At 40.2% G+C, this 13,128-nt stretch overlaps 1 protein-coding gene across 3 annotated transcripts; it reads right to left on the reverse strand.

Moving 5' to 3' along the window:
* Positions 1 to 352: 352 nt before the first annotated feature.
* On the reverse strand, positions 353 to 9,596 carry notum1b (notum, palmitoleoyl-protein carboxylesterase b). Of its 3 annotated transcripts, XM_041219637.1 has the most exons (13): positions 9,451 to 9,596; positions 8,557 to 8,635; positions 7,168 to 7,511; positions 4,360 to 4,412; positions 4,137 to 4,232; positions 3,818 to 3,878; positions 3,086 to 3,144; positions 2,774 to 2,876; positions 2,271 to 2,462; positions 1,978 to 2,078; positions 1,722 to 1,869; positions 1,417 to 1,464; positions 353 to 1,064 (listed from the first exon to the last, which is right to left on the reverse strand). In XM_041219637.1, exons 3-13 carry the CDS (start codon positions 7,497 to 7,499, stop codon positions 758 to 760), a joined length of 1,500 nt encoding a protein of 499 aa, XP_041075571.1. In that variant the 5' UTR covers positions 7,500 to 7,511; positions 8,557 to 8,635; positions 9,451 to 9,596; the 3' UTR covers positions 353 to 757. The 3 variants fall into 3 exon arrangements, with proteins under 3 accessions (XP_041075571.1, XP_041075572.1, XP_041075574.1); XM_041219638.1 differs by lacking the exon at positions 8,557 to 8,635; XM_041219640.1 differs by lacking the exons at positions 8,557 to 8,635; positions 9,451 to 9,596 and adding an exon at positions 7,919 to 8,274 and having other exon boundaries at positions 7,168 to 7,442.
* Between the last annotated feature and the right edge of the window lie 3,532 nt (positions 9,597 to 13,128).

The raw sequence follows: 13,128 nt of genomic DNA on the forward strand, positions 1-13,128 counted from the left end.
CATATAAATACGATTTACATAAGAAAAATAAATATGAAAAATAACCAAAAGTAGCTTAAGTTTCTTTCTTTTTTCTGTTAAAAAATATGTTACAGAACAAAAAAACATACAATTAGTAATAAACTTTTTTGTTTCTGCTTGTTATGAAAAGTCATTTTTTATAAAAATTAGTAAAGCAACATTTTTTAATTGTTTTTTTTTTTTTAAGTCCATTGTGTCTTGGTTTGTTGCCACAGAGAGAGAGAGAGAGAGAGAGAGAGAGAGAGAGAGAGAGAGAGAGAGAGACGAGAGACGCTGAGAGATTTTTTCCTCCGAGGGAGAGTGGGGAGACGAATGAGAGAAACTTGAGAGAGAGAGAGAGAGAGAGAGAGAGAGAGAGAGAGAAAGACGGATGATCCAGTGCTTTTCCCACCGGGCTTGTGAGAGTCTTTAATTATTAAAAAAAAGAACTGAGGTCCGAAGGATGTGACTCAAGTCCACTGCTGTCGCAGATGCTGATTTTGTTTCATGTAACGTTGAGTGAGTATCCTTAAAACGGGATGTCACTTTAAATCTTTTAAAAGCAGAGAGAAAAAAAGCACACAGTGTGCCTTTCTTTGAATCTGACTGGATTTGATTCTCTCGATGCTGTGGAAGAGGGTATGAGTCTGATATTGGCGATCTGGGGGAAGGAGGGTGGGAGGGGGTGCGCTCCCCAGCCTCCCCAGTCTCTGGAAGTGAGCCCTGCATGTCTGTAGGGGGCTGCGTGTTTCTCCGTTTAGCTGCCGCTGCTTAGCATTCCCAAGAGCTTGCTGGGCTCCATGCCCTGTTGCTGGGCCATCTTCTGCACGTCGAATCCCATGTGCATCAGGAACTGGATGACGTTCATCTCCTGGCCGGTGAACTGGTCCCGGATCGTGGGGCAGGTGGGGTTGCAGTGCGGCCAGGGGCAGCTGTCGATCAGGTGGACCGGGCAGCCCTTGGGCGGGTTCTTGTTGTTCTTGTTGTTGTCATGGAGACTGCGGTCCCAGCAGTGCAGCGCCCTGGGCAACGAGGTGCCCTTCACTTGGATATCCATCCAGTAACTTCCAGGGAAAAAAAGACTTGGTTACTGCTTTGGCAAGTCCAAGGAAGCGTTGTGCTTCACATCATGCTGTTCCAATATTAAACATGTCTGGTCCCATTACACTACTACAGTACAGCGCCCCCTGGTGTGTATACAGTTATTTTATAATGTTATTATTTTTGTACTGTAGAGGATTTGGAAATACAAATCAGTGAGCAGTGGATGTGACATTACAGACATGTATTTTAATGATCAACAAAGTGGCAGACCTTAATATCTGCTCTTTATCTCTCACATTCAGTTCATTTCAAAAGGTTGGCTTGACTCAAATAGTGCACAATGAGAATACACACAAGAAGACTGAAACTCACCTTCTCGTGATCGCTTCATGTGATAAGCAGGCTGGAGCAAACATTGCCCTGCAACAACAAAAACCAGACTCACATTAAACTCAACAAATTTACCTGTACAAAAATTGCACGACTGATCCATTCAAAGTTTACCACAGTCAATCATACCATGCATTTACCATAATGTTTTTATTTTTTACTATGCATCACCTTACATACCTGTTCTTTGCCGTACTTCACCAGCACACTTGCTATATGCAATATGCTCTAGCTCTTTAGTGAATAGTGCCAGTAGTGGCAGTAGTGATTGAAGCTGTGGTACTTACGGTACATCCTTGAGTGTGTTCCTCAGCTCCCTGCCCAGGTTCTGGATGTACAGCCATTGCCCCTCCTGCACTGGCTGCCCTGTCAGGTGGATGTTATCGAGCGTCAGCTGAGCTTCGTCAAACAGCCACTGAACCACAAACACTGGACCTGCAAGAGGACAGTCGTTAGGGGAAAACATTTCTTAAAGTTGGATTACAACGAATGTATGTACCTGTCAACGTATTCCTGCTTCTTATTCAGTAATACAGTACTTACTTCGCAAAGCTGGGTAGACTTTATAGCCAAAAAAGCAGTTCCATTCCTCTCCTTCCCGGAACTGCTGCTTGCAGCGTTCAGGCACCACGCCATTCCAGTACCTGAGAAACCCAACCAAAACAAGGCATTGCATAAAACGAACAGAGGAAACCCCAATATATAAGGGAGCTTAAAACGAAATACTAAACCTTTTTTTTTTTTTTTTTTTTTTTATCGAAAAAGACTTTAAATAACAAATAAGTAAACACTTCATAAACAAGGTCTCTATAAATCCTGTTTGGAGAATCTCATACTTGATTCCTATTTTGATAGCCTCAGTCGGAGCGCAGCTGATGGTGTCCACACAATCAGTCCTCCTATACTGCTTGTTGTCCAGGAACCAGCCGGAGTCGGACAGCCCTCGAACCTGGATCCCTTTGTGTCCCATCTCCTGCAGCTGTTCAGCCACGCGGTCCACATTCAGCAGAACTCCTGTCCCGCCAGCGCTACACACAACAACACATCCATACCGTTAGCACAAGAACGCATGCGATAGATAAAAAAAAGAAGCCCATTTTGATTAGCTGAATTAAGATTTCTATTTTCGTGCGTTTCAGCTGTTCCTTCAGAGGATGACTTCACCTCTGTTGAGCTTTTTGGGAGGTCTTACCAGCTCGGGGTTGCAATACAAGTGTGAAGATCAGCCAACCAAATGTTTTCAGTGTGTATTTTTGTAAGCCTACACACTGACACACTTCTCTCTGCCCTCTCAGTCCTTTCTCACAGGCAGAGTAATGAAAACCGTGGCTATGCTCACCTGCTACCAGCCAGTAGGAGAACCTTGGCGTTATCAAGACCCTTAGTCAGCAGCTCCTTCACCACCTCCTTAATGATGAGCGATCCCATAAAGGCGTAGTCACCTAGGAAACAAAACCGGGAAGGTCAGCAGCACCAACACCCCTAATAACAATACTGCCCTATACAAGTCGTATCTGCTTGTGGAAAGTACTTTAAACAACGGGCAAGACTTCAAATGGAAGATAATATAAATAAAACCAGAATGGATTAATAGTAAGTAACTTTGAAATAAAACCTCTAAGGAAAGACGCAGGAGAGTGCACACACTTACTTTTGTCGGATTTCGTAGAAGCTCCACTCCAAACGTCGCTGGAGCAGTAGGGAATGAATCTGAAAGGGAAGAGAAATATAAGAAATTAGCATGTTGCAAAGCTATATGAAAACAATCTGGGAAGGCTCTGGTCTTTCTAGGTTTTAAAAATACTTTTAAAGAGGAGGCTAATAAGGTTTTATTTAAAGGGTGTACCCGCGAATATCAGACTTGAAAACTTCTCATTAAAGTGGATTAAGAATCCTGAGACGTTCGGCGTTTTTGCTTATTTGTTTAAAAAAAAAATGCGGGGCCGACCTGATTTGTTTATCCAAAAAACATGAACTTTACAAAAATTAGCACAGAACCTCTCGTGTGATGCAGTCATGAACACCATCAAAGTGTAACGCGAGAACTGCGCGCCGGTTCCATTTGGACTCATATGAATCCAAAATAAATACCAGGAACCCAAACGAAGGCTGTGCATTTTAAGAACAACACATTTAGCAGGCCTGTTTGCATATCAAACACCGGGCTGCGCTGGAAATCAATCCTGTGGTCTTGTTATAACACCTGGGGTAACTCATTTGAAGTCAGGAGAGACTGACCTTGCTGAAGATACACAGAATTTCCGAATAATAAAGTCTACCTACATTTACTGGCTCTTACTCTAAAAAACAAAATTTCCAACTCCATTTAATTATAAATATTTATTTTTTGTTGTGTTGTTTTAATAAAGTAGGCATGACTTACACAATATTGGCGTTCCACCAGTATGGGTTCGCCTCAGGCTGCGAAGACAGGATTCCAGTTCCTTCGGATGAGGCAAAAAAAAAAAAAAATCAACAGCGTGTCATTTCAAAAGAAACCATCTAACATTTGAAAGATCCGAAATAGTTTTTCATCAAAGTATAAATGACTCTTCGTTTTATTAGCCCTTTAAAAGCTAGGTGTTTCCCGCACCACCTTGTAATAATACAGGAGTGGAGCAGTACAGCGTTACAGACTGATGTCAAGTGCGTCAAATATCTGTTTCCCCTTTACTTTGAAAAAGACACAATAACAAACGCACCTATTTTGGTTTTGGGCCATCCGGTTGAGCTCATAAGTCTCCTCATGGTGTCGTATCGAGTGTCGCAGTTCTCTTTACTGAAGCAGTACCAACCACCTGCAGTTCAAAATACATTCTTATTAATATTAATATCCACAGACTGCCCACGTTTAGTTCTGTCTGTACCACTTATCGTTAGATAGTATATAGTTGTTGTAAAATAAATGCAGACGTATTGACTTACCTTCGAGGAATATTAGCCACCTTTTGCTCCCTTTCGATTCTTTCAGGTAATACCTGATGGGACAGAAAATGAGGAAGGCGTGTTTAATAAAATGTCAACCTTGTTACAAAGTTCTTATTGTTACTCACTAGCGTTTGGGAAGCTGGTTGGTGAACCACAGAATGCGCCATCTGTCGTTTAAAATATACAGACGCTGTGTTTATGATTGCAGGACCGATTAGGCGCTTATTAACTTTGCCACATAAGGCTTTACAGTACATGAGATGAACAAAACATTACACAGAGATAAAAAAAGGCATTCACAATTCAGAAGCTGTACAATTCCACTAAACGGTTTATTACACAATTCCCATAAAATGTTAAGTTACTTTTGTCAGCTATTGCTAAATAAAACGATGAAATAATAATATAGGGAGGAATACCCACAGAAAAGAAATGTTACAAAAGAGGCCTATTATCTGCAGAGATCAGTAAAGAGCTGCAGGTATGATATATATGGGTGCATCCTTAATAGGGGCATTTAGACCAGTGGGTAACTATACTCTGATTACAGACTGATAACATTCATATAACCAATAAGAGGATTCCAATTAGCTGGGAATGGGTCCTGAGGCAATATACTGCTATTTGTGGAGCATATTTGTAGCATTATTGTGTTATCATCTGCGGGCCGGGGTGAAAGGGGTACAGCTGGTTTTTTTTTTGTTTTTTTACTTTTTATCATACCGGAATGAAAATATCAAGTAAACAACTCGTTGCCATGTGAGTCCTGCTGGTAGCGAGTATACAATTAAATCCTGTGTGTTTACGTAGCTCAAGTGCATCCATAGAACAGCCAATCCATTCATCACTGAACTTGCATCCAAGATATTCTATATATTTGCTTGTATGTAGCACAGGAACAGCTGCTGAAACATGTCCCGTATGGTTTGGTGGTCAGAACCACCGACCACACCACAGTGTCTTAATCCTGCGCATATGGGGCACCCGTCACTACCTGTCCTTCTCACTAATTGAATCAGACAGCGTTCACGTGACAGACTAGAATATCTAAGCACTTATTTAGGCTGGTCGTACTAACCAGTGTGCTGTAAATGCCAATGTTGCTTTTCTGATTACGGCACTCGAAACAATCCAGTTATTTCTCCAACGCTTTTTGCAGTTTGAATATAACCCACCTACCCATTGCTTGTTTGACTGACTCTGACACACAAAGGACTGAAAGCCGAGAAGGGTTGTAGCATTCTGCGGCCTGTGGTCTGGACTACAGGCCACAGAATGCTACCCCCCTCCGGCACTGACAAGCCCAGTGCTACAACAGTTACTGCTGGTGGCTTTGGCAATGTTCAGAAACCACCACAGCTCAAAAAAATAAATGAATAAATAAATTATTACACATTTCATTTGGTGTCCTTATTGTAAATATAGTGCGCCAGTCAACTGTGACCACAGGTCTAGCTCCCACTTGGGCCAAAAATATCTGCACTTCAAAGAGGGGAATTAGAAGAGGCAAAGCCATGTGCTGTTAAAATGTCTGACTCGCTTGTCATTGCCGCTCTGCCCTATTTGTTTTGAAGAATGCTCTGAGATCCAGTCTATTGAAAGAAACCCGAAAGGCAAGAATAATAATACAAATGTAAACCTGTCAGCTCAGCTTTAAAAGGCGAGCGCTAGATAATGACGCGCTAGAACTGGCAATAACTCGTACTGAGCCTGTTGCTCGGAAAACATCAAAAAAGAAAACAGACTCAGGCTTTGATCAGATCTTTAAACATTGTTTTTTCCTTTAAAATTCCATTAAGCAGTTGGGCATATTTTAGCCAGTCATGCAGCTCTTATTCATTTTTTAATCAGACTAATATCTACAGGTAGGGGATCACAATAAGCCATACCTTTCAATCAACTAATTTATTTTGAAAACAGATGGGAGTGTGCAAATCTGTGGGAAGCAACCCCTAGAGAGAAGCTGCACTGGGCCTCCATCAACAGCGGTACGTGGTAACGCACAAAACACCTGTATATTCCACCTGTCTAAAAGCTCAATTGCATTTTCATGCTGTCAATACAAGAACATACATCGTGACAAAAAATAGATAAAAAGAAAATGCAAATACGCTGGATAACAGATTTGATATTGACAATAAAATAATATCGATTTTGTAATAATAATAATAATAATAATAATAAAATACTGCATGTCAAACACAGAGCCGTTCAGATCTGCTAGCCAATGGAATTCACGATCAGCTTTTGCGTTTTAGCTGATATATTGTGAGCGGTTTCCACTAGTCCCGTGAGTCTGGTTACATTACAGTAGATCATGCTGAAGAGAGGGGACTCACACACTGGGAAAGCGCACCAACCAGAGCGTAGTGGTGTTCCACATGTGTGACCTTGGATAATGTTTATCAAATCTTTGGCTTTGAAATCCACATTAGCTTTACAGATACTGTATTGTCAACAGTACAATCAAACAACGCAAATCTGTTACGTTGGTAGTTTTTAGTGTCTTGTTCAAGGCTTTCAAGTTTGCAATAGGTTGCAGATATTGAAATGCTTCAGTCAACCAATGCTTCAATCTGTCTTTTAAATATTCGTATATATATATATATATATATATATATATATATATATATATATATATATATATATATATATATATATATATATATATATATATATATATATATTAAAAAACAAAACAAACAAACAAACAAAAATCGCTGGTATCATCTGTGATAATTTTATAACTTTTACCTACAATAAAAATAAATAAATAAAATAATAAAATCTAACTCAAGAACCTACCCCGCCGGTGTCCCGTCGTTGCAGACGACCGATGTGTTCTCCAAGGAATGGAGCCTCATTTCATGCTTTATGTTCGGCGATGAGCACGGGTACAAGGACTGAGCCAGGTTTTTGATCTGTGTCATGAAATCGTCCATATTCCCTTCCCCCACTGCTGTGAAATCCAACGAGAAACTCTCTTCCACGCCCGCCTCGCCTCTGTCCCGGGTGGAGGGAGTCTGCTGCGCCCGGCGGGGCTGGGTGTTACCCCGGCCGCCTCTCCAACCCTTTCTCCCCTCCAAGGATCCAAATTGGAGGAAGACCAACAAGAAAGCAGACGGAAGAAGCTTCATGATCCCTAATGTCTGGTGAAAATACGCAGTCAAGATCCTTAGGTCTCCTTCTGTGATTTCAGATACTACTTTAGAGCAATAATAATAATAATAATAATAATAATAATAATAATAATAATAATAATAAATAATAATAATAACGACAAAAAAATTTCTGTTTTTTTGAAGAACTGTAGACTCGACAGAATTTAATTAATATTTGTAAAAAATGTCTACGGGATGCCAAAAGTTCAATTTTAAATGTCGTCAGATTTAGTCGCGCCGTGTACCAGAATCAAACACGGGTACTTCCTTCTTGACCCTCTTATAACCTATAAAAATATACTCCCGCTTCGTTTTTTCTATAGATATAATAATATATAAATAAAAATAATACTCTGTTTAGTTTTTCTATAGATAAAAAATATATAAATCTATACAATTATATTTCTGTGCAAGAAGTATGTAGTTCCCCAGTGCTGTATGGGTGTATTAAATCATTGATCTTGGTCTCTAGCAGTTGTCCCCCTGTGCTGTGTTTCGGATAAACAGTGTTGCACCTATTCCAAGGATCGGGTTTTTTTATTCAAACTCTTTCGCTGTTCTTCACCCGGGGCCAATGAGACGAGAGGGTTGGAAATGGGCGTGGTTTAGAGAATAATTCTTTTTTTTTTCCTGCCTTTAATTTAATGAGATGCCCACGCGCTCCTCTGTTTGATCTCTTGCAGTTTTAATAGGGTATGTGTTGGTTATTCTTGGCTCGAAGTTTTTATATTTCAAAACAAATTCCCTGGCTAATTCGGTTAATTTTTTTTAACTTGTAAAAATAATAATATTGGTTTACGAATACCCATCTCCTCTGTTTTTTTTTTTTTTTTTTTTTTTTTTTCTATAATGGGAACTAAAGAATAACGTCGCTGTTTTCACCACTTTCCCTTATAAGTTAAACACACACCAGTCCATCATTTTTAAAATTCAGTGACTGATGCGCTAGCGTTTAAAACCGTTCTCCACCGCAGAAAAAAAAAAGAAATGCTTGTTTATTCAGATTCACTACGACAACTTCAAAACGACCCACCTTCGTCTTGCTTGCAGGAACACGCGAATTAGCCAGGCCCTATCACACGCAAGTGACTTGGGGGTTCTTGCGACGGAAGCTAACAGAAGGAAAAGAAAGTTAAATCGATCAAGAATGCCACAAACCCGACCACAATACGCATTCTTATGAATGTTCTGCAAGCAGTCTCAAAGGCAAAGCTATTTATCACGGTTTTAATTGATGTCACACACTGGGGTCCATCACACTCGCGGGGCTCCCTGGAGTTTGGCTGGCTGTTTCACGACATCTCTTTAAGACCACGTTAGATGCTTGCTTTGTTGTCCTTCCTTGTGGTGATCAAAGTTGTATTTTTCTTTAAGATGAGTCTGTTAGTAAAACTAAACCCTAAACATTTTCAAAAAGATCAACTATATTATTATTATTATTATTATTATTATTATTATTATTATTATTATTATTATTATTAAGAAGAAGAAGAAGAAGTGAAAAGGCGTTGTTCACTTAATTGATTCTACGCAGATTCTTATCTATGTGTTAAAATAGCATGACTTTGTATTACACTTGCTTTCTTGTAAAAGACAGCGGCGCCTTTGATCTTTAGCTAGAGTGGGCGCAGGTGAACCTGTAGGAAAACGCCTTGAAATATCTACTCCAAAACATGTGATATAATACATATACCCTGCAGGTTGTAGACTGTTATTATTGTCATTCGCCTACCAGTATGTATACAAGCATGCAACATCGCAAAACAGTGCAAAATGTCACCAGGCGCTCTACAAAGAGAAACATGCTCTTGTAAACACCTCGAAGCCTAACAGTCAGGGTAACTATTAACAGCTGACAAGTATAAACGCCGGAAATCATATTCGGCTATTTTAAAATGATATTTGTTATCTAGTAAGACGCGTTTACCTTGTCGAGTTTTATTCACACCGACTTCCCTTTGATGAATCTTGACACGCACAGAATTATTCGAATCCCCAGGAAGAACTCGGATCTTGCTTTGGAGCGGATTGGAAACCGGCACTTCTTTATCTAGTACTTCATGGGGCCCCTTCTGACCAAAGCAACCACCACAAGTCTATCTTTCCCTCCCTCTTTTTTTCTCGCTCATGTATTCCTCTATCCTGTCAGGAATACTTTAATAAGAAGTGCTTTCGTATCTACGCTTAGAACTTGGACCTCTTTGAAACTTCGGGGGGGGGGGGGGGGGGGGGGGGGGGGTTCCCGTTGTGTTGCAAGGTTCCTGTTGTGTTTTTACAACGGGGATGGTTTTTATTCTGGATCTAAGTACACCTCCAACAGAGCAACAATAAGCCTCTCGGAATCTCGAAATCCAGAGAGGTTATATTTTAGAAAACTCATCCAAAGACGCGGTACAATTAAACCAACCCATTTCAGAGGGTGTTATAGCTTCAGACTAACCCGTTCCCCTCTCCCGCAGTCCTATAATTGAAACAGTAAATGTCACCTCACTTTTAACACATTAAAGATAACACGAAAACCACAGAAGTTTTATTCGGAGGACATGTCGAGATAACACTACAATCGTCCGGCATCAGCAGCCTACATGGGAAATGATACATCTCCGACAGTTGTCTGTTCACTCGCACGTTATTTTACGCACCCTATCCTTCAGTCACAACTACAAACATTGCAGTTAATACAGTAGCCTATTTATTTACATACATTTAGCGTGCAATTATTTTTTTTCAAGTTTTCAAAAGAGAACAGGGCAAAAAAAACAAAGCATACGGTGGCGTAAGCAATTGTTTATTAATCTGAAACAGAAATCAGTCATCTTTATAAGTTTTGAGTTTGAAGAAAGTGGCTGTATCAATAGCCTATAGTTCACAGAAGACAGAAGGACCGTTATTGTCTTCTGACTTGTAGCTCATTTTCAGGTATGCTGGCTGTGGCGCACTTTATTCCCTGACCCGCATATGTAACACTTTACTTTTGATCGACGTTTTACTAAAAAAAATATAGACGAACTATACTTTCAGGCGCACACGGTTAAACCACGTGGACAAGGAGCGCCCCTAAGAAAACTGCGGCTTCCCCAAATCTTTACGGACGGGGGGAGGGGGGGCCAATCAGATAGCACTAGCTGAAGGTTTCAATTACTGTGACAGTTACCCGAGAAAATATAAAAGGGGTCAATTGAATTTCGCACCTCCTTGCGAATGGCTGGGGCTCGCGGTCACAGCGGACTCTAAAGAAAACAAACGACAGCTTGGATCCCTTAATAAACTCTATAGGGAGTTAAAACAAACATGGGTTTTAATGCTTTTTTTAAGGGTAATTGCCATGGTAATTATTTTATACCCAACGTTGCGGGAAAGGGGGCTATGATCTCTTCATTAACCGCTGAGCGCAATAAATGCATAAAGAGATTAGTAGTTTATGGATTTTGTGTCGTCCCACGGGGAACTCCGCCAGCCCCAAGGCTGAGAGTGTCTTAATGGGGCGGTAGTAACATGACACTATCCTCTTGGCTTGACCTGGCGTTGAATAAGAGAGCATGTTGCCACCTTTACCTACTCCGAATTGCCTTAAGATGTTGTTTTAAGTAATGGAGTTTATATTCATACAGAATCATGGGAACTCCGTTCCCGTTATTAGTTTAGTAGGACATTCTAACCAGTTCGTTTTTTCAGTCACAGCTTGGTAAATTACAAAATGTATAGAGAAGTCGCTTGCTCTTTTGGGGGTGGGGTGGGTATCTATCGAAATTGCAATCCAACCAATTTACTGCCACTCGTTGCCCGTGAATGCCTGTCTAAAACGATTGTTATCAGCCCGTTAACAACACATCAGCATAGATTTATCGGACAATTTATTTATTTATGTATGTATTTATTTATTTATTAATCGATAGTTTCACCACAGATGTATGGTTTATACAGAGGGACAGCCTCCTCGGCATTATAACTGAAAAAAACAAACTCATATAGGAGGCTGTGTGGTACAGCGGTTAAAGAAACGGGCTTGTAACGAGGAGGTAGAGGTTCAAAACCCAATTCAACCACTGACTCACTGGCTGTTCATAGGTCTACTACATTTGGCTGCTCTTCTGTTAAGTTTTCTTGTAGCAGTAGGCTGTGTTAATGTTTATGAGGTTATCTCCAGACCAGATCACGCATGATAAAGATGTATACAGGTTTTACATTTAGATGTCTCGTTTTCCATATATATATATATATATATATATATATATATGTAACTGCATAGACCAGGAGTGTCCAATCACAGCAGCAACTTTATCAATATCTACATATTTCAAATAGAAGAAAAAAAGATTTTCAACAGCAGAAAATGAGGTCGCTGCCAATGTTAATAAGAGATTTCACAAACCTTGATCAGCACACCTTTAACAAGAAAGCATTGAGATTGTATTGTAAGAAGCTGTAACTTTCATCGGACGGTTAAAGCAGTGTGAATGGAATATAAAGCCTGTGAAAGTCTAATGATTTTGCAATGGTGTGCAGTCACATGAGTACAACCGATGGTATTAATTGGGGAACTTCAAACAGCTGTTTCTGTAGACCTGGACATGTGTTAGCCCCGGAGGGACTGGACCTGTCATTGACTGAGTCTAGTCTCTTTTACTTATAGCTCCTGTTTTATCACAATCCATCCACAAAATCACTCACAGATGGAAGCTCTAGGCTCAGAGCTGATATTCTGACACATTTTGACAGTAACATGCAAAGAAATCTACCACCCCCGGCTGTACGGACATGCACCCAATGACAGGGCAAGCAGCTTCCAGATTGTATTAGCATAGGAGAAACAGCCAAGGAGATGTGCAGCGTGTGCATAATGGGTAACGTCGAGCAGACATGCAATGCTTTTAACTTAAGGGACATCGTGGTTATTTACATACTGATTAAAAACAAGTCATCCGTGACAACGCATTGCGTATGGGAAGTGCACAGAAAAAGAGAAACGATTACATCATCATTATTTATTTATTTATTTATTTTAAATGTACTGGGCCCATTGAGAACAGAACACAGAAATATACAATTAAGATTAACAACACAAATCTGGTGCCTTATAGGTTCCCTGTTCTGTTACAGTGAAACCTTTCATTAACTTTCAGAATCTCTGTATGCTTCTCTGCAATCCTAAACCTGGCAAGACCTTTATAAAATCTCGGCATATATTTACAAATAATACCGCAGATTTCCAGGATCTCATGTCCTCATGCTTATAGATATATTATTATTGACCAGGCTTGTTGCCCAAAGTTTATGTCACGCTTTTCCATATTGTCCAGTGATTTGATGATGTTTTGCCGTTGTTTTACTATACTTTACTACACTTTGCCATGCTTTTACCATGGTTTATCGTCAACACACATTATAATTGTTTGGGGGTTTGATCTCGAGGCCATTAAAGAATGTGCTGGTTATGTCTTTTGCCTTCTCCTCCAGACAGGAATACCTCAGACAGGTCTGGAAGAATGAATGAACCTGTGGTCTTTAGTGGGTGCCACCCTGTCTGTACCGTGTTCCTCTCACCCCCAATCAATAACCTTCACCCTGACAGATCGGCAGGTTAAACCGTTTAGCTGTGCTTGCG

The sequence above is a fragment of the Polyodon spathula genome, chromosome 20 (genome assembly GCF_017654505.1).
Source record: "Polyodon spathula isolate WHYD16114869_AA chromosome 20, ASM1765450v1, whole genome shotgun sequence".
NCBI lineage: Eukaryota > Metazoa > Chordata > Actinopteri > Acipenseriformes > Polyodontidae > Polyodon > Polyodon spathula.

Coding starts and splice junctions, on each gene's coding strand:
- notum1b (XM_041219638.1), bottom strand. CDS start 7,499: ATGAAGCTTCTTCCGTCTGCTTTCTTGTTGGTCTTCCTCCAATTTGGA. Junction 4,233..4,359: donor GTGGCTAATATTCCTCGAAG/GTAAGTCAATAC, acceptor TTTGAACTGCAG/GTGGTTGGTACTGCTTCAGT. Junction 1,870..1,977: donor AGTCTACCCAGCTTTGCGAA/GTAAGTACTGTA, acceptor GTCCTCTTGCAG/GTCCAGTGTTTGTGGTTCAG.